The 25,303-nt window shown below is 42.7% G+C and overlaps 1 protein-coding gene across 2 annotated transcripts; it reads right to left on the bottom strand.

Annotated features, from left to right (window-relative positions):
- Positions 1 to 2,236: 2,236 nt before the first annotated feature.
- ZNF180 (zinc finger protein 180) lies at positions 2,237 to 23,707 on the bottom strand. 2 transcript variants are annotated; one of them, XM_037005465.2, is made up of 5 exons: positions 22,296 to 23,707; positions 19,586 to 19,675; positions 10,250 to 10,324; positions 6,936 to 7,062; positions 2,237 to 5,852 (listed from the first exon to the last, which is right to left on the bottom strand). In XM_037005465.2, exons 2-5 carry the CDS (start codon positions 19,634 to 19,636, stop codon positions 4,114 to 4,116), a joined length of 1,992 nt encoding a protein of 663 aa, XP_036861360.2. In that variant the 5' UTR covers positions 19,637 to 19,675; positions 22,296 to 23,707; the 3' UTR covers positions 2,237 to 4,113. The 2 variants fall into 2 exon arrangements, with proteins under 2 accessions (XP_036861360.2, XP_036861361.2); XM_037005466.2 differs by lacking the exon at positions 22,296 to 23,707 and adding an exon at positions 20,805 to 22,256.
- Between the last annotated feature and the right edge of the window lie 1,596 nt (positions 23,708 to 25,303).

Genomic DNA, 25,303 nt, shown 5'->3' with positions numbered 1-25,303 from the left:
AATCAATGAAGAGGTATATTAAGAAACAATTTATCTAGGAACCTTGGGAACATTAGGGAACTCTCAGGCATGATTCTGGCAATGGTTTCTGCTTGTAAAGCCCTGAACATGGTCTTACCATTCCTTACCAATTCTTGGAACCATTTAATATCCTTTCAGAGAACCTTATCTGAATCAACTGGCTAGAGTTGGCTCATGTGCTTTCCAACTAAGAACTCAGGTTGCTACAATTTGTAGCAATTGTGATATGCTATTTACTGATGTGACCTATCAAGTTTTCTAAGGTGAAATTGAGTCCATGTGTAACCTCTGTCAACAAACTAGAAAAATACTGACTTTTCAAGATAAGCTCTAACAGCCTAATAAGATTAATTGGTCTTAGGAAGTATATTAAATAAAACATACAGAATGGATAATACTGATTGGTGGTGTGTTTCATATACAACTACAACAGTAGTATATTATATATGGTAGTAATAGTACACAGCAGTATAACAGTATTATAACTCATTTCAGGTTCCTGGACATGATTCTGACGTGGGGGGAAAAGAGGGGTCTTTCCACACACACAGACCAAGCAATTCTCAAACATCAGCAGGGTATCTGAGAACTCAGTTCTGATGCTATCTGTCTGGAGGCAGCACCAGATTCCCCAGGTTAAGGGCTCCATCCTATAAGACTGCCCTCCACCCACCACTCCAGATGCCAATCACAAGCCCCAGGTAATATCTGTGCTTCTGACCAACCTGCTACAGATTGGAGGTTCCAAAGACCTCCCCCTTAGGTTCAATTAATTTCTTAGAGTAGCTCACAGAACTCAGGAAAACACATTTACCAGTTTAATAAAGGATACCATAAAGGAAACAAATTAACAGCCAGACGAAAAGATACATAGGGCAAAGTCCCAATAAAGGAGCTTCTATCCTTGTGGAGCTTGGGGCCTGGCTCGGTGGCATGTGGGAGCATTCTGGTTCCCCCAAGCATGGAAGTTCTCCAAGAGAGAAGCAGAATCCCCAGGATCCAAGAGTGATAGGCTCTTCTCACGGGTTTTGTGAGAGCTTTACTGCATAGTCATCATTGACCAAGTTATTGGCCATTGGCTGATTCAACCTCCAGCCCCCACACTTGGGTGGGTTCCAAAAATCTCTCATTAACATGACAAGACACCCATTTCACCTTTAAGACTCTGCAGTGTCTTTAGGAACTGTGGATGAAGACCAAATATACCCGGGAAGTACATATTTGATGACCAAATATGTATTTCTGATAACATTATATTACACTGATTGAGTACAAAATCCATAAGAAATTGCAAAATACAAAAGGTGTATCTGAAAACAGTATTAACATGTCTGGGTTTCCCCCTCTCCTAGCTGAAATCTCCCTAAAACATCAATAAAAGTACATTTATTTTTGTCAAGACTAGGTGTAATCTGAAACATCAAGCCACAAAATACTGTGGAAAGTGCAGAAGCAGGAAAGACTGAGCAAGAAGAAGGGAGCATAATGACAAAGTTAACACTGCTACACTGTATATTTGAAAGTTGCTAAGGAAGTAAATCCTAAGGGCTCTCATCACCAGGAAAGAAATATTTTTTCTTTTTCTTTGTATCTATGAGATGATGGATGTTAACTAACTGTGCTAATCATTTCACAATATATATAAATCATGAACCTTGAACTTACACAGAGCTGATTGTTAATTAGTCTCAATAAAGCTGAGAAAATGTAAAAAACATTGGTTATAGGAAAGTAGTTCTTAACATCTATGTAGTTAAAAAACATTTTGATCAACATTCATTTCTAATTTTACTAGAGTATGGTGAAAGAAACGTAGCCTATTAATTTTTCTATGGCAAAATCGAATTTTACTTTTATAAACTTTACACAAAAAATTTTATGCAAGAGACATGTTTATATATGCCATACACCATTTGAATGAAGTTGATTCCCCTTTTTAACCTTAAATTTTAGGTTCAAAAGTTAAATTACTTATTTTTGGCATGTTGTCAATTTTTTTTTTTTTTGGCTGACCATTTTTTAATAGAATACCTTTCCTACAAAGAGAAATTATTGAGCAAATGATATAAATTAACATTTTTATTTACTGAATCTATATTACTTCAAAACACTTGGCAACTGTAAGTCACCCAGGAACCGATATTATACGTATGACTTAGTGCACCCAGATGACTCACTTATTCCACCTGGCCAGAAACACACACACACTTCAAAATAATTTCTTGCAGTTTCATATATTTACACATTTTAATGAAATATTTTCAACATTTAATGATGAGATTATTTTGCAATAAATCACTCCCCAAGCTTGTAATCTTCAGAGTCCTGATAGCCCAGATGGCTTTATACTAATTTATGTAATCATGTATCTGCCTTCAAAGTAAGATTCAATATGCCCAGGTAAAGCCATCCACTAGTACCCAGCACTGGTCTTGGTTATACCTATAATTTAGGGGAAAAGAAGCCTATTCAGGTCCTGTAGCTACATTAGGGATTTTCATAATTTTATGTCCTCTCCAAAAGGCAATGCATGGACAACCCCTGCTGTTCCACTATCTGGGCATCATAAACTAACTGATTATCCTCTCAGGGTGGGGAGCCAGTCTTCCAGGCACCAACAGCTGTTGTCCCAGAACTTCAGTCACTGCTATGTGTGCTGCATTCTCTGGCTTAATCTTCATAGAGATGGCTCCACTTGGGATCATCTCATGGGGATGGAATTTTATACTAAGGGTGACACCTATCAGATGTCACTTTAGGTTTCTTTCTTTCAGGAATTTACCTCTATTCTCTGAACTCTCAGTGCAACTTTCATCTTATTTTTATTAACTCTTGGGATCAGAGGTTTCAGATCCATGATAATCCATAGGATTAGAATTCATGACTTAGGGGCAAAGTCCAGAAAGATGTGAAACAAATCTAAAAAAAAAAAAAAAAGAGTAGGTACAAATCCTGCCTAAAATAATTATTAAAAGTTTGGTAATGGCACTTAGCTATCAGAGGACTCTCACATAAAAAAGAACATATCCCAGAGGAAAAAAAGACAATACTATATAAGGGGAGGGGGGAAACCCTAAAAGTAGAGCTCCTTTGTATATGAAAAATGCCCCTTATACTGCCCATGCATTGTCAACCCCTCACAGAACCCCTTTTGTCCTAAATTTCCAATTCCTCCTTCGTGAAGAAATATTTCATATTCAGTAAGGAATATTCCTGGGAATCTAAGTCCTAAGGAATGACCTGTTCATACTACCACAAATGGAAATCTCAGAACCCTGAGGAATCTCTGCTATCTAGCCACCCAGCCTTTCCTAAATGGTCAAAGGAGATGGAAATATTGTGGGATTTCTTGGGACTAATTTTTGCTCATCATATAATTTATTATAACAGCATACATTTCAAAAAGAAAACCAGGTATAAACCTAAAGATCAATTAGATACACCCAGAATTCCTCAGTTCTGATCCATACACGAATACCTTATCATAGTGGTTCTAGAAATGAATGTCCTACACTCTTTTCTTGCATTTTCCACTTGATATCACAGCCATTTTCCTAGTTTTTATGAAATCTTCATATATAATAGTACTGTATGGAACAAATTATAGTAAGTAGCTACTGGGGGAATAATAGTGTAGAACAATATGCTGAAATACCATTTTCCTGCCTAGGTTCTAGTAACTACAGCAATTTTTCAGTCTTCTTAACAAGCCTACCAGTGTTAGCATTCTCATTTGCACTTTATTGGAAAAGAGGTCTACCTCACTGACAATCACTATACAAATCACCCATTTAATGGTAATTCTTTCAGCTTCAAGTCCGAGTGCTTTCTGCAAGGAAATGTGCCGATACTTATTACTTTTGTGGGAATGTATCATAAAGGCCAAGTCTGATTTCTTTTTTATATGGAATTAAGTAAAACGTGTGATTCATAGTTTTTTCTTCTCCAGAACATATTTCCAATTCACAATAACAAAGGGCTAACTGAACACTTGCCCACATATATTGCTTTCATGGTAGTTCTTTCCAATACATATAATCCCTTAAAAGAAAAAAAGTGGGGGGACTATACTCTGGATGAAATATTTCCAAACTAGCTATATTCATAAGGTTTCTCTTGAGTATGAGTTGCCTGGTGCCTAATAAGTTTAGAGCTATTAATGAAAGCTTTCCCACACTGATTACATGTAAAAGGTTTCTCTCCAGTATGAGTTCTTTGATGTACAATAAGTCGAGCACTCAAGCTGAATGTCTTTCCACATTGATGACATTCATAGGGCTTCTCTCCAGTATGAGTTCTCTGATGTTGAGTAAGACATGAACTCTGCCTGAAAGATTTACCACACTGATTGCACTCATAGGGCTTTTCTCCAGTATGAGTTCTCTGATGTACAACAAGAACGTAACTCTGGCTGAAGGACTTCCCACACTGATTACATTCATAGGGCTTTTCTCCAGTATGGGTTCTCTGATGCATAACAAGGTGAGAACTGCGGTTGAAAGATTTTCCACACTCATTACATTCATAGGGTTTCTCTCCAGTATGAGTTCTTTGATGTGCAACAAGCTGAGAGCTCCAGCTGAAGGATTTTCCACACTGATTACATTCAAAAGGTTTTTCTCCTGTGTGAGTTCTCTGATGGGCAACAAGTTTGTAACTTTGACTAAAGGACTTTCCACACTGATTGCATTCATAGGGTTTTTCTCCAGTATGAATTCTTTGATGTGCAATAAGCTTATAGCTCTGGATAAATGATTTCCCACACTGATTGCACTCATAGGGCTTCTCTCCAGTATGAGTTCTCTGATGTGCAATAAGTTTGTAGCTCTGCCTGAATGACTTTCCACATTGATCGCATTCATAAGGCTTCTCTCCAGTATGAGTTCTCTGGTGCACAACAAGAACATAGCTCTGGCTAAAGGATTTCCCACACTGATTGCATCTATAAGGTTTCTCTCCAGTATGAGTTCTCTGATGGGAAACAAGGTGCGAGCTCCGGCTGAAGGATTTCCCACATTCATTACATTCATAAGGTTTCTCACCTGTATGAGTTCTCTGATGTGCAACAAGATGAGAGCTCCAGCTGAAGGATTTCCCACACTGATTACATTCAAATGGTTTCTCTTCAGAATGATTTCTCATGTTTGGAGCAAGGGATGAAGTTTGGGATGTTTCACATTTATATTGACTTTCTTCAACAGGGATTTTCTGTTGATCACTATGAGATAGTCTGTGGTTCAACACTTGCCCACATTCCTTAAAATTAAAAGATCTTCCTCTTGCATGTATTTTCTCCTGTATATTTAAGGGCGTACTATGGCTAAAAGATTGAATACTGTCACTGAATTCATAGGATTTGTCTTCTGTCTGAGTTCTTCTAAACTGAATAAGGTGAATACTCTGGGGGGTGTTTCCACATTCACTATTTTCACAGAGTTTTTCATCATCATTAATCATCTGATGAGTGTTTACAACAGAATTATTATGTAATTTTTTAACATGTGAGGCATGTTTATGAAAATGGTTTCTTATGGGGATCATCTGGGATGAAAGAAGACTAGAATTCAGACCACTCTTCTCAAGTTCATCATCTTTGCAGACTCTCTCATGAGTAATAGCTTTTCTGTGAGTAAATGCCAATTCCTTCAAAACTCTCTCCTGTTTTTCCTGTTGCTTCTCCAACTGCTCATTACAATCCTGAACTTCTTCACATGAAGATAACCAAGGATCATCTCTTGTCAACTTTTCTACCTTCACTCTATGGGATGGTTGATCATTAAAAATGCTTTGTTTTGATATTGATTCTCTTCTTCCAAGTGCAGTTGCCAAGTCTGGAAAAAAGCAAAATAAAAAACATTCTAGCCAAAAAAATATTAAAGCTGGAATAGTGGGAAAAAAGCTGACAGGAAAATATGCAAAATATAGTGGATATATTTCTAGCTATGGACCTAGAACCTGGATTGAGAAAGCAAAAGGGTGGGATAAAGTAGTAAGTAGCAAACTACCACAGCACAATGGTATATCAGAGAAATGAAACTATTTTCATCTTAGTGTTGCTGAATAAAGACTTTAATGAGAAATATCTCCATATTCCAAAGATCACCTATGCAGAACCTACAGAATCTCTAAACAATTTTGCAATGCTTAGCCAAAAAAGAGAGGATCCCTTCTACCCACTGTAGTATAGACAATAAATTCACTGAAGTAGAGATTAGTGTTTATATTTCTAGGAATTTCTAAAGGCATGAAACTTGCTAGCAAGTCTATGTCAGGCAGACACAGGCTAACTATTTTGTGAACCAGAAAAAGAATGGGGGCACTGTTATCCTAGGTTCCCTAAATGCCTTAGGGACTAATATGTTTCCATGGATTCCTGTGCTTACAAGAGAATGGAGTTTAACTCAGAAGCAGAAGCCTGAGTGGCTAACAGGTCAAGCAACAGACAGTATACCTGGAAAAAAGTGCTGATGTATACAGTCCACTAGGAGGGGAAGATGGAAAAATATATACTTATTAAATAATGACTTCTAAGAGTCTCTCACTGGGATATGTGTGTTGGGAAATTCTTTTTATACTTATCCTTTTACTCTAATTAGAAGATTGCATCTGGTTTGAAAAGCTGATAGGGAAAGATATAGGATTATGGGTGTTTGGGCTGGGACAAAAGAAAATCACTGCAAACTTTGGTCCTAGTCTTTGGCCTTTAGGGACTATGAAGATTGAATCAGTTCAAATGCAAAAAGCTATCTTTGTTATTGTAGACTCAAATTAAATCTTCCCTAGTGAATAAAAAGTACATTATGCAATCTATGTGTGGCCAAAATCATTCTGGCCTCTGAACTCCACAGCTCTTAATCAATGGAAATAAGGAATAATTTCAATACACAGACTTCATTAAAGGGGACAGTTCTTACCCCAAGAGACCAGGTCCCTGTGGTTATCCAGTACCATATCTCTATTCAGGGTCCTCTGAGCAAGGTTCAAGGTGCTCTCTTCCTCCTGAGTGAAGTCCATAGCCACAATTTTGAAGTTCACGCCTTCCTAAAATAGGACACACATTTCTGCTCAGCTAGGCATCATTTCTTTCCAGTGTTCAGAGAGGAGGAAAAATTTGACAGATGGAAGAATGAAAACCTGATGGCATGGAAGTTGTCCTGAGATTGTCAGTGTCCAAAGGATTCCAGTCAAGGTGTACAGGCAGCTTCCAGGTGAGCCCTTCTGGCTTCTGGATATTGACCCTGTTTATACAACCCCAAGGTTGGAACCCCAAAGGGGAACACTGAATAATACCTAATATAAATTGTTCTCTCTCTCTAGTTCACCTTAAAGAAAACGCTTACTCTGATATTTGAACTGGTAAATACAAAATTCCCACTTAGGAATTACCTCTGAATTCCCAAGACACTAACAAAACAGGGTCAGCAAAGTTCCTGCCAAAGGGCAGAGAGTAAATATTTTAGGCTTTGCAAGCCATAGAGTCTCTCTTGTAACTACTGAGGCCTGCTGCTATAGCAAGAGACACAGAAGATAACAAATGGGTGTGGCTGTATTACAATAAAACTATCTATAAAAACAGGTGGTGGGCCAGATTTGGCCCCCAGACTTAACTTATTGATGCCTGAGATAAAAGCTGAAATGTAGGCCTTAGTAAGGCAGTATGTATAGGTGAACAGCACTAGGTTTGGAAAAGAGATGTGGATTTTCTCATCTATTAAAAGCATGTATCTCAACTTGAAAAATATTTACCAAATCTGACCATCTGTTTTATAACAGAGATTTTATTCCCTTTCTATTTCTTAGGCTTAATCATACCCAGCTCATTGGGTTGCTGAGTGCATTAATTGTGATGATATATGAAAAGCCACTAGCAGAGTTAACTTAACAAAAAACAAAGGCTAGTAATTATCATCAGATTATCAGGCTTGAGAGCCCTGAAAAATTAAGTGACAGCCAATGTAACCTTCATCCTGGGTTCTTAGTCTTCAAAAGGTAGTTCTATTTTGTCCACACGCAGAGCTGCACTATAGGGCCTTTAGGAGACATTCACTGTCATTACTGCCATGTAAAGGAGGTCTCTTGTATTGCCTCCTCTAAGCAGGAAAGGACCTGTTCCTACTGGGCAGGAACTTTGATCCAAACAAGTGCTGAGGGTGATGTGTCCTTACCCAGAGGCAGCAAAAGTGGGGTAAGTTGAATGCCACTTGCCACTAAAATGCTTAGGTGTTCTTAAGCTGTGGTTCATGAGTAGGACATGAGGTCCTTGAATCTCATGTAACTCCATGTAAAATGCTACTATGCCTGCATTTTTCTAAGTTTTCTAAGTTTCTAAGTTTTTTTGAGTCCCATAAATTTCACCAAAATCTCAAAGGTTTTCATGATTAGCCCTAGATGGGATTCAGAAATATCATTTGCAAACACCTGTGTTGAACACAGATTTATACATACTGCTTTGCAAACTCCAACCCATAATCCTTTTAATCAACACCCCCTTTACTGTTTGATGTAAGTCGTTTTAATATCAAGTTTGTTCAAATGTTAAATATGTAATATTAGATTAGATTGGTACACCCCCCCACCCCCACTATATCCTCTCAAAGTTCCATGGATTTCTATCATTAAGACTTGCCACACTTATCACTTGCATAATGGTCATCTTTGTTACTAGGCTACAGTCCATGAGGGCAGGGGCAAGGAATTTTTAGTTTGCAACTGTCACTCCAGTGCTTAGCATAGTGTTCGTGTATAGTAGACAATAAATATGTATTTGGTAAATTATTTCACTAAGTCAGTCAGTAGTAGATAAGAGCTTTGTCCTATCAACCTCTTGAATACCTCCCCCCCACCCACTGAAGATTCACAACACTGAGGATTTATTCTCTACTTCAATAACCTGTATTGTTTCATCTTGCATCATCTATAGCATCAACTTGTACTCTGATAATATAAAAATAACCGACTTTAAAGTAGCACTTACTGTGTGGTATCAGGCAGTGTGCTAAGCATGTCACATAAATTACTCATTTAATTCCTTAAGAAATTAAATGTAAGAAAATACTATTAACAGCACCATTTTTCATATCAAGAGCTAGAAGATTAGGGAAATTAACATATGCCTAAGGTTGGTGGCTGGGATTCAACCTCAAGTTGCTACATCAGAGGCAATTCATAGGGCTAGCCCAACTCCCACACCCTAGAATTGCCCAGCACCCCACTCTTAGATACTCCAGACCTTGAAATCACTATAAAGTGCTCCACCTCTCAGATCACATGTACAGAACTGCCCACTTTGATTACATCAGGATGCTCTACTTTACTTGCTTAATCACTCCTTTTACTCTTAGTCTTTGATGCTTTGGGGCCATTACCCTATTGAAATTTCTATTACTATCTACCCACCTACAATCTTTTTTTTCTATTTAGTATCGTCTTTATCATTTCCATTTTTATTCAGTTTAGAGTCTCTGCATCATTCATTTTCATCTTTCTACTTGATCTCTTTCAAATACTACCTTGACCTATGGGGCTTCCACTGAATGTATCTGCCTACAAAACTAAACAAATCTGAATGTTAACCTTGTTACTTACAAAAAGTCAGCCACTAGGAATGAAACCCAGATACGGTAACTATCTCAGAATGATCCTTTTGGACTGACCAGGAACCCTATTATACCTGCTGGAGCAGCATGTCTCTCATAATCCAAAATTACTACTTCTCCCCTCTTGTCAAACATCTTTCCATTCCAATTCCCACCCTCATGACCAATGAGTAACTTGATCTAATTGTTCACAGAGAAAAATAATTCCCCCAACCTCATTCTTCCTATTTGAGTCCCTCTTCCTCTATGGAGCCAATTTATTCACATTTGTTCTAAATTAATTCCCCTGGTACTAATCAAGGACTCTGCTTTATAGTTTTATTTCCTCACTCTCTGGATTGTTAACTTCTTTTTCTCCAGTTACTTCTTCCTGCAACTATTTAAATAGAGTCAAATCTTCTCAGTCCTTTAAGGGGGGCGGGGGGAATAAAGCAAAAAGCCCCTCAATCTCAAATTTCCTTGCAGCTATCACTCTCTTCAATCTTTCATATTATAACCAAGTAAAAGTTGTCCACTTTTATCTCCATTTCCTCACTTTCTACTTATTGTTCAGCTCACTTCAGTTTGGCTTCTGTCACCAACCAGTCGTACATATTTCTCATTGTAAAAAAAAGAGTCCTCATTCAGCTCACCTGGGATTTGATGGCCAGTGATCCAGCATCTTCTCTCTCAACCTTGACAATAATCTCTTGAGGAAGGAGAGAGTCCTGAGAAGGCAAAACAGATAAGAAAAGGGAAAATAATCAAGAAATGAAGTCAGATCAAAACTCCCACTGCGAGTAAGCCAGAATTTGACACATGTTTAATCCCACCTGTTTTAACACATCCCACCTACCAAACTTCTACTCCCTCCCATTGGTAAGCTCAAGACCTTGAAATCACTATAAAGTGATTTCTCCCTCCAGCCATGCGGAGGGAGAGAGAAAAGCAGCAGTGAGACACAGAGGCATGAGGTCTTCGTGGATCTTCCAGGCCAGCCCAGCTACCAGCTTAATGCAGCTGAGGGATCCCACGCACTATAAGGAAGAAAAGAACCATCTAGCTGGGCTCTGCCAGAATTCCTGCATTACAGAATTGCAAGCAAAAAAAACAGAATACAGCATGACTGAAGACTCATGAAGGGAAGTATCAACAAATTAACTTCATGAAGTGTTTGGCAAAAAGCATGACCAACGAAGGCACCATCTGTAAGAATCTATACTATTAAGATTTCTTTCAAATCAGTAAGAAAAAGGTAGCTTTAAGAGTAAAATGGGCAGAGGAATATGTAGTACAACTCAACCTAGAAGAAAGAAAATACCCAGCGAATATACAAAGAGACGCTCACCTCTGTAAACCAGGTAATATCAAATCTCTATTTCTGTAACTACTTCTCTCTCTATATTAAATTCACACTGATACCTCCAATTACAAATCAACAACACATTTTATTCGAGCCCTCCTGCTTTCCATAGTTGTACCTTCTTTCTCTGGCTCTCACTACCCTTTATAATTACTTCTTTGCTCGGGCTCCCACATGTAACCAAACTTCCGACCAGCTGGACTGTTTCCTCGGCGTGTTGCTAACTAATGACTCCCACCTTGTGGTCCACCAGTCAAGTGTTTCATGTACTCCTTGTGAAAGTTTAAACAGATCCAACCTTCCTGGTGTACTAGTGTGGGCCTGCTATAGCAATAACTTTTTATGTTGAAATGGTTTAAGACTCATATGTACTTGCAAAAATAAAACAAAGAGTTCCTGCATACCTTTCACCCAGCTTCCCCCAAGAATAGCATCATATATAACCACAATATATAATTTCCTGTTAACACCAGGAAATTGATACTGGTACAGTATTTTAAACTCAGGTACAGACTTTATTCAGATACCATGTTTTCATAAACATTCTTTGCATTTACTTTTTAATGACTACATTTAAATACATCTATAATGTAATTATACAATAAGTCTACTTGTATTCCTTGGAAGTAATAGAAAGTGTATATATATATATATATAGATGTATGTACAGGAAACCTCATTAAATGGTTACATCATCATAGCACAAATGGGAGAGGAGATTAAACGTCCATTAGCAAGTGCCTGGTTAAATAAATTATGCTTCATCCAGATTACTGAAGACTATTTAGCAGCCAAGAGGAGGAGAGAGATTTGCATGGCCTGATGCATATAAATAACAGAAAGATGTGTATAATATACTGCTGAGTGAAAAAATTACGAATAGTGTAGTGTATAAAATAGGAGATTTTTATAGAACACAATATACACAGGAAAGTCAGGAAGGCCCATGTCAAAAGCCTCAAAAGCAGTTATTTTTTGGAGGGCTGGTGCAACCAGGCCACCAAGGAGTTCAAAGACGGTCGCTAAGCTCCATATGGGCCACCAAGGAACAAGATAAAGACAACTGGATGGCTAGGGCAACATTGTCTGTTTTGTTACATAAATTTAGAGATAAAAATGGTCCAAAGACAAACCAAGGAAAGGAAATGAAAGTTACCAAAACTAACTTACAAAACCCTTAACTAACACTCCCTTTTAGATTTGCAAGAGTAACTGCAGCTCTACACATAGCTTGTTAATAATTTTGCTTACAGATTGACAGGTAAGACAAAATACTTGTCCTATTAAGAATTTGTAGGACCGTCATGACTGAATCCTGTGTTGGCAAGAGTCAGCTGACCGAGGCTGGGGAGTTTCATGACCTTCCTCTGACCCTCGCTGATGTCCAGATGTCCACAGTATTCTGTCACCTCCGTCTCCCGGCCTCCTTCCCCTTTCCCCTGCATTTCAAAGGGGCTTGAAATCAGTCGAGTTGAGATGGGCCTTTAGGACAATAGTGCTCCCATCTTCCAACCTGCCATCTTGTTGAATAAAACCCTCTTCCTCTATTCAACACTCTGTCTCTCAGTGTATTGGCTGAATTGGGTGGCAGGGAACTGAAGGTATGTGGTTACAGCAGAATCAGGAGCAGGTTCACTGTCTACGTTTTAATACTGTATCCTTTTTTTAAATGACGTGTAGTTCCCTTATTAAATAATCAGAAACCAGCAAAAAATGTTTCTCTCTTGAAAAATCCCTGAAAAAAGGTAATTTCTCTGTAGCTCCCTGAAGTCTTTTTCTACAGAGTAACAATCTGTCAAATGACAGTCCATGCAAGTCTACTTAGCTCCTTCTTAGAACTTCAAAACACTGAAAAGCACTGCTGCTGCTTGATTACCAGTCAATTACTTAAGAGTCTCTGAGTACTATCCTACAAGGAAACGATCTATTTTACTTTTCATAGGTGTGCCAATTTTCTCCCTGACCAGCCTGGGGAAAATTTCACGATTACATTGGGAAGGATGATTACAAATGGCTAGCATTAATGTGTCTAAAGCGGAAAAGAATTTCTCCAAACCTAAAACCACCTGCCTGTATTTGCTGGGCAGATACACACTGCATATTCCGAGAACTGGAGATGCCACAGGTAAGGAAGGGCCGAGGTGAAAGCTTAGCTGCCGAGTTGCCTGTGTTGTGGCCAAGCACAAATGCCAGGATGGTTAAACTGCCTTAAAATGGCTGCGCGGGCATTACAAAATAGCTCCAGATGCCAAAGAACAAAAGCGAACCAACCAACCAAACTCACAAGTGTCCAGATAACGACCTCAAAACTACAGGTGGCCCAAGGTGGCCACCAGTTTTGACCCCAAACTGCTACTGGACTCAGGCCTATCACAGAAACCTGGCTCCAGAGAGAAATCACGTTCCTTATGTGCTGCAGTGCCAAACTTAAGACAAATGCGTCTCTTCTGGTTACAAAAGTAGTTGATGTTGAGTTCTAACAATTTAAGGGCCAGAAGTTCACTCATCCTATAATTTAAAAAATACCTGGGAAACGAGAAGTGTTTCAGGACAGGAAATCTTAACAAACCCTACATTGTATGTGAAATCATTATACACCCTTTTTTTTCTTAAACAGCTAAGATCAGTTAAGAAAGTGCCAAGAACTGAAAAATTTATGTTTCTAACTCAGCAGGTACTCAGTAGAAACAAACCTCCAAGCCATTCCTTATCTGCCACAACTGCTAAGACAATTTTACTAGGGGAAATGGGCACACCTCCTATCAAAACCGCTTTCAACACCTCTTGGGTTAAAAGTTTTCACAAGGAAAACAAAAGGGAGCCCAGTCCTGCTCACAGTCAACACAGCATCAAGTGGCCTTCCCTGCCCCAGCCTGCGTCGATTCCACCCTGTACCCGACTTTCTTTCCTTCACATCACACATGCGCATATGCCTATGGTTTTGCACCCACTTTGGGAGGAGCCGGGCTCTGGTCTGTGGCCCACCGCAGATTCAGTGCACTACAGGCAGCGCGGACACAGGCAGGCACCTCACCTGGGCCCCCTCCACTTCTCTCCTGCCAGGGCTCTGTGTCTGTCAGGCCCAAATGACGTCATTGTGCGTTTGTGATCATGATGAAAATTAACTAGAGGGCATTCAGGTAGCCGGCCTCTGAGATGGCCCCCCTGTGATCCTCACCTCTCAGTATTCATACTATGGAGTCCTTGCCCACATCGTGTAACAGGGTGGGTCCATGTGACCAAGAAATTACAGAGGAAGTGACAGTGTGTCACTTCTGAGCACAGATGATAAAAGACACAGTGGCTTCCATCTTGACTCTAATTCAGCATGAGTGTATGCTTCTCTCTCAGATCATCTGCTCCAGGAGGAACCAGCTGCTGTGTTGTGAGCAGCCCTGGGGAGCAGTCTCTGAGGTGTGGGACAGAGGCTTCTCACCAACAGCCACATGACTGAGCTTGCAAGTGGGTCCCCCTATCCAGCCAGGCCTTCCAGAGGTAGCAGCCCCCACCAAAAACTTACTGTGACCTGGTCAGACACCTGGGCCTCCAGAAACAACCGGACAAGCGGCTCCCAGATTCCTGACCCTCAGAATCCATGTGAGATAAATGTTGGTTGTTGTAAGCTGCTAAGTTTTGGAGTGCGTGATCACAGATAATTAATAGAAGGAAGATATTTTTGCTTTTCCTATGTCCCTGGGAATATGTAAGATGTGCATTTCTGTCTCTTGAGAACTAAGTCATCTTTCTCCCCAGGGCCTCATACTGGTTAAGCAGTCAATAAATATGAGATAAAAGTAAAAACTATAACAAACAGATTGCTAATTCAGTTGTACAACATAGAAGAAAACTGCAGAAGGACCATTAAGAGTCCCAGAAAACACTGAAGTCACTACCTTAGCGCAGAATAATGGTGGTCACATCAAAATGGGTTTTACCTGTTGTTTTGATAAAAATGTGAATGTAAATTCATATTTGCATAAATCCCCCTAAAACTCTTATGTGCAAGGCATCATATACAACAGTATTTACAGCAGTGCTATTTGTAACAGCAAAAAATTGAATACTATCTGTGATAAAATGAGTTATAAGAAATACATACTTGGTCATTCATGTGATCAAATATATATTTCCCAGGTATATTGGTCTTCATCCAGTTCCTGAAAACACTTGACAGTCTTAAAGGTGAAATAGGTGTTTTGTCATGTTAATGAAACTTTTGGACCCCCACCCAAGGGCAGGGGCTGAAGGTCGAATCAGCTAATGGCCAATAATTTAGTCAATCATGATTATGCAATGAAGCCCCCACAAACACCCAGAGGAAGAGCTCATCTCTCTCTCTCCGGTGTGCAGGGCCTGTGCTGCTAGGTTAGATCCTCCTTCTTGGTCGGGGAGAGCTTCTCTGCTTGCCCCAGACCGCCTCCACATGCCACCCAGCCAGGCCCCAAGCCCGGCAAGGATAGAGCTCCTTTATTTGGGACCTTGCCCTGTCTCTCTTCACCTGGTTGTTAACTTGTATCCTTTATTAAACTGGTAAACATGTTTTCCTGAGTTCTGTGAGCCTACCTATATAACTGAGCAAATTAACTGAACCTAAGGAGGAGGTCGTGGGAACCTCCAATCTATAGCCGGGAGGTCAGCAGCACAGGGGCTTGCGACGGGCATCTGGAGTTGGGGGTGGAGGGCAGTCTTGTAGGACGGGGCCCTTCACCTGGGGAATCTGGTGCCGTCTCTGGGCAGACAGCATCAGAATTGAGTTGAGTTCTCCAACACCCTACTGGTGTTTATGAGAATTGCTTGGTATAAGTATGTGTGGGAAGACCCCCTCCCAGTATTTACACACACTCGAATCGGGGCCAGGTACCCAAATGAAGTTACACTACTATTACTGCTGTGTATATTGTTACTGTTATATATATATGTAGGGAAGAAATACACCATTGCATTTGGTGTTGGGTGAGTGGGAACTGCACTATCTATTAACAGTAAACCCATCAAGCCTGTGGCATACTTAAGAAGTTGAAACTTGGGCACTTAGTGTCCATGTTGATACGGAATGTCACTGCTCCGAGGCCCTCACAGGGGACAGAGATAGGGAATATATGTGTGTCTGTATAGACACATAATGTGTGTGTTCACAGGCACCAATACATCTCTATGCATATGTGTATGCACGCACACCAAGATCTCTATGTATGTAATCACACATACATCTCTGCATTTCTACATCTACGGAAAACCACAGTCCACATCAAACCTCCAATTCCCACTGAACACCACAAAGTGCCTTCCTGTTCTTTCCCTATCTGATGGTGAGAACCCTGGCTTCCGTGACCCTTATGAGATCTACTTATGTGATCAATCCACCCTAAGTAACTAATCTCCCATTTCCATAGCCACTCCCTCTCCAGATGCTCCTCAGCCCACCTAGGCCCTGCAGTCCCACAAGCTGGCCTCTGCCAAGGGGCCTGCTCACCCTGCTTGGGCTCTGACTGCAGGTCAGGTGTCCTCCTCTCATGGACCCACTCTCGTGCCACTTGGACTTAGATGCTCGGGACATCCTGTTTGAGCTCTGATACCCACCCTGGGCTGCTCTCATGCGTGGATGCCCTCAATCTGCTCAGGCTGCAGCACGCAACCCCAGGATGTGCCCCAACCCCAACACAGGTGCTCTGACTCAGATGCCCTATGCTCTGTGGGCCATCCCTGCACGGACCCCCTCACTGCACTTGGGCTGCTCACACTGGGGTATCCCCTCTGTGGATGCCCTTTTCTTCTGCTCCAGCACTGTCACCCCAAACCAGATCCCCCTCCCTGCATGAACACTTACCTTGCCTCACTTGGACTGAATCCCGATGCTACCTTCCTCAACCTGCCTGGTCACTGATGTCCCCCCCCCAGATACCCTCCTCATCCTCATCAGGTTGTGGCCCCCACGGCAGGGAGTCCACCCTCTACTGTAGATGTCCACCTAGCTCTGCCCCACCTAAATGGCTTTAGGATCAAATTGTTCAGAAAGGGGAGGTCGAAACTCTAATATATTTAAGAAATTAAATGTTTTCAAAGACTACTTGCTGTGGGAAAATGCTTTAAAATGTTAACTTCTTAACCTTAAAATGTGCTCTACAAAAACATGAAAAAGGAAAACAAAGGTACTTGAAATGTAACTTATACATCACCTTTGTTAACTAGTGTATTTATAACCTTCTAACTTATTTTCTACACACACACAAACTTTTTAAAAAGGTGATCATTTCTAAATGTTATTTATGATGAGGAAATATCCAGAAAGTTCTCAGTTCCCTCCCCCTCTCCAGGTTTGGTAGGAAGCCAAGGAAGCCAAGGAGACAAAGTTTCTGTTAAGGCTTCAAGAAAACAGAGGAATTATCAGGGAAATGCAAATTAAAACCACAACGAGATATCACCTCACACCAGTAAGGATGGCCAGCATCGAAAAGACTAAGAACAACAAATGCTGAGGAAGATGTGGAGAAAGGGGAACCCTCCTACACTGCTGGTGGGAATGTAAGCTAGTCAAACCATTGTGGAAAGCAATATGGAGGTTCTTCAAAAAACTAAAAATAGAAATATCATTTGATCCAGAAATTCCACTTCTAGGAATTTACCCAAAGAAAACAACTTCTCAGATTCAAAAAGAGATATGCACCCCTATGTTTATCGCAGCACTATTTACAATAGCCAAGATTTGGAAGCAACCTAAGTGTCCATCAGTAGATGAATGGATAAAGAAGAGGTGGTATGTACACACAATAGAATACTATTCAGCCATAAGAAACAAACAAATCCTACCATCTATAACAACATGGATGGAGCTGGAGGGTATTATGCTCAGTGAACTAAGTCAGACAGAGAAAGAAAAATACCAAATGATTTCCCTCATTTGTGGAGTATAACAACAAAGCAAAACTGAAGGAACAAAATAGCAGCAGACTCACAGACTCCAAGAAGGGACCAGTGATTACCAAACGGAAGGGGTGGGAAAAGGCGGGTGGGGAGGGAGGAAAAAGGGGATTGTGGGGTATCATGATCGGTGCATATGGTGTGTGTGGGGTCCCGGGGCAGTGTAGCTCAGAGAAGACAAATAGTGACTCTGTGGCCTCTTACTACACTGATGGCCAGTGACTGCAGTGGGGTGTGGAGGGGGAGTCAATAATAAGAGTGGATGTAATAACCACATTGCTTTTCTTGTGAAATCTTCATAAGAGGGTATATCAATGATACCTTAATAAAAAAAAAAAGAAAAGCTGCCCACCAGAAAATTTCTAAGGCTTAAGTACTGAAGGTTTCTTTCATTCCAGGAGTCTCAAAATGGCCACCTGTGAAAACTGAAAACTTTGTGACCCTGTAATACCATCTGTTATTCAAGCTGAAAGCTAAACAGTGGCATCCGGATTCCTGCTAAAGTTTAAGCGAGATGTTTGCTCCTAATCCCCTTGGCACCAGGATGTGTGTTGCCTGCCACCCCCTTTTCTTTACATCCGCTATCTTATGTTAATGTTAATGAAATGTATGTCTTTGAAGTTCTTCCTTTCTTGCCTGTTTCCTAGAGGTTATAAAACCTTTGTATGACTTAGGCCCTTCCAAACATTTCTCCTACCTACCCACAGGAATTATGTTTTCTGGGCTTAAGTCCTTAGTTTGGCTCAAATAAAACTCTGTCTTTATTTAAAAGAAAAAAAGAATACAGAGGAATCACAACATGCTTAGGTGATTGAGATTAAAACAATGTAACATCGTATTCCCCCCACCCCCCACCAGGACTCAGTGGTGTGGAACAGCTTGTTAATCATAGTCATGGAAACCAGATTAGTTTATAATACGTATCTATCCGGGTAACCTTTACAGAAATAGATTAAAATACAACTAGCAACCTGAATACACCTATAGTGACCTAAGAGCTCCTACTGCAACAGTTTCTGGGTGCTGACTCCCCCCTTAGCTTTGCAGTAAATATATAAAAGGCAAGGCCCTGCTGTACTCGGGGCTCAGGCCTTTGGAGATCACTCTCCTGTAAGCCCGCCAGTGTAAAATAAACCTCCGCCCTCCAAGACCACCAAGTGCTGCTTGGTCCTTCCGTCAGCAATCCAGTCCAGGTTTTCCGGTTTCCGCAGGCGAAAAATAAACCTCTGCCTTCCAAGACCTCTGAGCACCACTTGGTTCTTCTGCCAGTGATTCAATCCAGTTTTCTGGAGCATTTACTTAATATAGATCAAACATATCCTTTTTTGTTGGTAAATGTGCATTATGTCAATGGCTACAGTGCATTATTATTCCTTCTCATGGTCTTACCATAACCCATTTATCTCTCCTCTTGCATTGCACATTCTCAAATATTCTTTCCAATTGCTCGTTTTCAAGCCAGCTGTGAGGTGGCTTTTGATACAGGATGCCAAATTTCTCCCAGAAAGAGTTACCTGGGTTAGAGGGTGAGGAAGTGCAGGGCGCCTCATAAAATGTATGGTGTATAGAATTCTGCTTGTCAGGAAGGCCCAAAAGCCCCCAAAACATTACAGAGAATGCTGGGACAGCCTCCCAAGCTTTGAGCTGTGGGACATCGGTGAGTGAAAGCTCTCGGTCTCCCAAAGAGAGGAAGGGAAGTTCCACTCACCTGTACACAGGCCTTCAGGGGCCCTGGGGGCTTCTCATCCTGCTCCTCCATGCTCCCCTCCAGGCACGGGCAGGGGCCTGAGGTCCTGAGCTGCAAGGGAGAAATTCTGAGCACAGACAGCATCCTCATGCAGGTCCCCATGGCGCCCCCTCCCTGGCTTCATCCCCACTCCCAGGATAGTGGGCTCCTGCCTAGATTCCTGCCCAAAGAGCTGTGCCTGCACCTGATCCCTTAGTCCCTCTCCCAGGCCAACACTCTGCAGCTCCCACCTAGTTCCTCCACTATCTCGGGCCCTGGGACACTGACCTGTAAGCCCACCTCGTACCCAAACCCCTTCTGCCCACCACCCAAATCTGCAGCATAAATCAGTCCCTGCATACTCCACTGGGTCCTGGGATCTGCACAAACACTGGCACGTCAAGAATCCCCTAATGTGCACCCCACCCGGCCTGAATCTACAGCCCCAAACCAGCGCCTCTTCCTAGGGCAAGCAGCAGAGCTCCAGCACTGGTGACCCAGAATCACTCTCTGTGACACAGCCCCACCCATCCCAGGGCCCTACCCCTGACAACCTGTCACGATTGCCTACCACTTGCTGCTCAAATAGCCAAGCGTATCAGAGCTCAGTTTCACCCAGGACTGAGTCCCTCTACCATTCTGGGCTCCCCTGGACCCCACCAGCTTCCCACTCCAAAACCCTCGTGGGCCCTGAATGTGTAGCTCTTATCTGGTCTCTCCACCAACCTGCATATTGGCAACACAGGTGGCAAGGGACTGGGAACCAGCACACACCAGGCCACCCCAGACCCAGAATGTTGTCTTTGTACCAACTAGATGTTTCTGGGTCTGAGACTAAAAAAGCCACTGGCACTTCCTACTCTACACACCCCACCCCACCCCAGCCCCTTCTCTCCCTCTTAACCACCCCTTCTCCCCTCTCCCGGATTTGCATTCAAACAGTATAGTGTAGCGTCATAACGCAGCTGTGCCCTGGACCTGCCCCCAAACAATTTCCTCCACCAACCTCCACAGGCCCCTGCTTGAGCTATACCTGCTCAGATTCCTGACCAAACATCTTCTTGAGCTCCCCCAGCACAGTGGCTATCACCCATGTCCAGCCTCTCGTTTCTCACCCAAACATCTGTATGCATGCATGAAGGGACCTGGCACAGCCTTACCCCTCTCCAACTCAGAATCTGCAGCTGCTCCCTCCACCTACCTTGGCATCCTCAGGCAATGCCAGGGTCCTAGGACTGCTCAAGCCTCCTCATTCTGTCCAAATGCCAGCACAGGTGCAGGGTGCAGCTGCAGTAACCCCGGCCTCCCAAGACCAGAACCTGCAGCCCCAAACTGGGGTCCCCAGGCCTCTACTCCAGCAGTTACAGCACACAGGCCCAGCCACCTCGTTCCCCTCCTCCTGCATGGCACCCCCACGCACATGCAGACTCACACCCAGAGGCTGCATCCAGGACGTGGGCTCCCTGCCAGCCTGGGGGTAGTATGCAGTTCCAGCTCCTGAGGTGAGAAGCTGCATCTCCCACTCCCATTGACTCCTATACAGGATACCTCAAGTACCCTCAAGCCTGCACGAGGGTTCCATCATCACCTACCCCACTGCCTGCTTGCCACCACAACATCAGAAGACCCAAACATCAGCTCGAGCACAACCCCAGAATCAGCCCTAGGACTTGGGCGCTCACCAGCCTAAGGGTTCTCAAGCTCATGAGCAGCTCCCACAGGAACTGGGTCTTTTTGCTTCCTCCAGCGCAAATGTGAGTACCTGGGGCTACACGGGGCATCCTCATTCCTCCAAACAGGGCAACCTGAGCAAAGGTCCCACCAGGAACACCTATGTCATAATCTTGCTGGCAGCATCCTGCCTCCTCCCCAAACAGCTGTCGATTTGATGGCAGCTGTTACTATCTTCGTTTCTGTACCTCCAACCCGGCATCTCCACTAAACTTGAATGCCCTAAGGCTCTGCACTATCCTACAGGGCTCCCAGGATTACCAGTCCAAGTTCCTGCTTCCCATTCAGACACTCCCAGTAAGCTCAGGGAGCACTCTGCCTAGAACCTGCCTCTAGGCTTTGGACCCTCCTTCAGCCTAGTAGTTTTTAGTCCATCAGCGATTCCCACCCAGGGTTTGCAGAAGTAGCACTGCCTCTCCTGGGGAAAGAATCTGCAACTACAACCTGGTCTCTCCACTACTCAGGGCGTCCCAGGCCGGCGAGAAGCGCAGTGTTTGCTCCAGGATCCTAGAGCCAGCTACCCAGGCTCTCACCTCCCACCTGTGCTTCCTACTCAAAGCCCCTGCTCAAGAGTATAGGGATAACGGCAAGGCCGCTCTCTTCCAGAACAAAAGTTTCTATTGAGTACTCCATCAACGCTGTCTTCCGTCCTTAGGCTAAACAGGCCCCGCACTGGCGGGGCGCAAGCGGCGGTTCTCCTCCACAGGCGTGTCTACGTCCTGTCTTCTATCGACCTAGGCATTCTCCGGACAGGCGCACCACCCGACCAAGCACCCGCGGACCCATGCAGTCCTGGAATTTGCAACTGCACTAGTATCTCCACCAACTTCGCCGACCCTAGGCTGAAGGACCGCCGGCGCCAAGCCCCAGATTTCCCACCTACACTCCCAAGCCCAGCCTCCCGACGGGAGCCTGCGCATGCGCGCACGGAGCACCCAGCGCTGCCCCGCCCCTCACCAACCTGGGCGTCCAGGGACTCGCGGCCCTGGCCCGGCTGTCCCCCCCTTCTCAGTGCCCGGCACGGCTCTGCGGCAGGACGAGCTCGGGTGAAGCAACCCTCTGCCCCGATTCTGCGCACCACACACTCGGATTAAGCTAGTTTGGCCCTCTCCCGTGGTCGGCATCCGCAAGACCGCCCGGGCTAACCTCCCAGGGACCAAGGTGCGCGGCGACAGCAGGCGTCCGCACGCGGGACAATGGCTGCGCTTCTGGCCGAACCCGGAAGTGCATTTGGACTCGGCGGGCAAGAACTACAACTCCCAGAAGCCTCAGCGGCACGGGCCACAACGCGTTGAGTTTCAGCACCTCAGGGGAGGTGAGCGCGGAGCCGGGGCTGGACGCGATCTGGGAGTCAGGTTGGGGTACCGGCTGGGTCTGCGACTGTGCGTGTCCGAGTTTTTGCAGGACGCCGGCACGCAAAGCGGACCCGGAGGCCCGAAGCCAAGGCACCGATGCGTAGGGAGTGGTTGCCTTGGGAAAGGCTGACCCTGGGACCCGCTGGACGCCCAGGAGCGGCGGTGAAAACTGAACGCTTCACGTGCTCCTTTTTGGGCCTCAGGGCCAAAGATAGTTTTAACAAATCCGTTTATACATTCCAGAGAGCTTCCGTAAAGCCCGTCAATAATCTGATGTTTTTGTAATTAATAGTAACAGTAAAATAGTAAGAATCCTTTGTTTTTAAAACAGAATTCTTTCACTTGCCTGAAAGACCTTAAGGATCTGTGTTTTCTCCCCTTTTCTCTTTGCCTGCATCTCATGACCGTTGTTCTGACTCAGCACCAGCCACACTTCCTTTCCACCTTCTCCAACAAACTCAAGCGGACTTCCACCTCAGGACCTTTGCATGTGCTGTTTCTGCAGCCTGGCAGAGGATTGCACTTAGCTCTCACCATGTGGTCCTTAGGCGGGTGTCGCCTTTCGGGACATCCTTCCACCAGCCCTTGTAAACTTGCAAACAAACCCTTCACTCCCCACATACTCCCTGCCTCCCTCCTCTATTTTTTCTCTAGGGAACTTTTAATTAATACTGTATATATTTTACCTACTTATTTTCGTTTATTTATCTGCCTTCATCACTAGACTGTTGACTCCATAAGGGAAAAAATTTGTATCTATTTTGATCAGTGCTGATCCCCAGAACCTAAGGTACCTGACATATAATAAGTGCTCAATAAATAAATATTTTGAGTAAGTAAAGGTTCTTGGCCCTATGGCAAACACTTTAACATTTCATTAACTGGCACAATACCCTGTGTAGAAATTGTGATGTTTACTTCGACCCACCAGGGAGGAAGCTGAAAATTGGAGCCCTGCTATATGATATTTTAAAGTTATTTTTTTATGCTGTCAAATTTTCCTAACGTAAATTCTGACACAACAACAAACAATTACTGCTTTTGAAATGTAACCTCTACCCCCAAAGTTTCTTATATTTGTATCGTGGATGACTTTTTTTTTAATATTTATTTTGTGTCTGGTTAACCTACTGATGTGTTACTAATTCTCAGAATATTCTGTTTGATTCTCTCGGCTTTTCCAATGACACAGTCATCTACAGGTAATAATTTCATCTCTTACCAGTACTAAGGGAATACAGATATTCCCATTTATGTTGGATTGCATTGGCTACCATTTTCAAAATGGTCAGTAAAAGTGAGATTCTTGCATTCTGTTTTTAACAGACATGCCTCTAATATTCGAGCATTAAATATGATGTTGGCTTTTATATTGAGGTAGATAGCTTATTACTTTTAATTGAATCGTGTATATTTCAAACACAAAAGTAGACTAGTTTAATGATTCCCCCCCATCATGCACTTTAAATAATTTTCCAATCTTGTTTCATCTCTACCCAGACCTGTGCTTTCCACTCTCCTCATCCCCAGTGATTTTGAAGCAACTCCTTCATCATATGTTTTCATCCATAAATACTTAATTATATATGTAAAAGATAAGGACTGGCTTTAAAAATAGAACTTCAATACAAACTAGATATTGTAGTTTATAGCCATTGGGTACATTGAGTGCAAATGGCTACTATTAACAGAAATTATTACAAACCAGAAGACCCAAGAGAATTAAGAGAAATTAATATCAAGGAGAGTTTAGAACGTCATTGGATGTGAAACAAATAATAAACATTTATGTGACACTCTGTGCTGGGGATTTTTGTAAGATCCTTATATATATTTCTCATTTTGTCCTCATTCCAGTTCTCAAGAGGTTGGACTGTTACTTCTGTTTTACTGAAAATGAAACAGAAGTCCAGAAATGGCTCATAACTTACCCTAGATTGTACTGTAAGGGCAGAGCTGGGATTTGAGTTCAAGAAGTCTCACTCTAGTGTTCAGGCTCCTAACTTACATTGTACTGCCCCTTGCCTACACATCAATATGTTTCCTCTCTATAAGCACCACTAAGTTTGCAAACAGGACAGAAAAGTTCATACTTGTTCATAATAGAAGCAAAAAGAAAAGCATAAGAAGAAACCTTTAAAACGCTGCTGAGACAGATGCAAGACACAGAAATGCCATGTTACTGGCTGCGTTGTAATGATGCCAAATCTTGCAGATGGACCTACAGATTCAGTGCAAATATGACAAACTCACAGCAGGCTGCTTTACACATTAGCTCATCTTCCTTTCTTTCTGTTCACTTTTCTTTGTAAGATATGCAGGCATTAAAGCATGAGTAACTTCAAACTGACTTTGTCTTTTGTTTGGTCTTTTTTCTTTCAAAATGAACCAGAATGTTTACTGCCAGGAGCACCCAAATCCTGGCCTAATGTAAATATCATGGGGCCTTCAGAGCAGCTACTCCTGAGGAACAGGAACTCGTTCTAGAAGGATGCTCATCTAACCCAGAGATTTCTCTGTCAGATTGGCTCTTTGGGATTCTTACTGAGGTTCTGTTGGCCAGGAGTTGGGTGAGATCTACGAAGAGCAAGGAGGTTGTGAATCTATTTGCTTT

This window comes from Manis javanica, chromosome 17 (assembly GCF_040802235.1).
Source record: "Manis javanica isolate MJ-LG chromosome 17, MJ_LKY, whole genome shotgun sequence".
Taxonomy (NCBI): domain Eukaryota; kingdom Metazoa; phylum Chordata; class Mammalia; order Pholidota; family Manidae; genus Manis; species Manis javanica.
Note: the sequence above shows the minus strand (reverse complement) of the source record. Positions and strands in the feature narration are given on the sequence as shown.

Coding starts and splice junctions, on each gene's coding strand:
- ZNF180 (XM_037005465.2), bottom strand. CDS start 19,636: ATGGAGGAGCAGGATGAGAAGCCCCCAGGGCCCCTGAAGGCCTGTGTA. Junction 10,325..19,585: donor CCCTGAAGGCCTGTGTACAG/GTGAGTGGAACT, acceptor TTGCCTTCTCAG/GACTCTCTCCTTCCTCAAGA. Junction 7,063..10,249: donor CACTGGCCATCAAATCCCAG/GTGAGCTGAATG, acceptor GTCCTATTTTAG/GAAGGCGTGAACTTCAAAAT.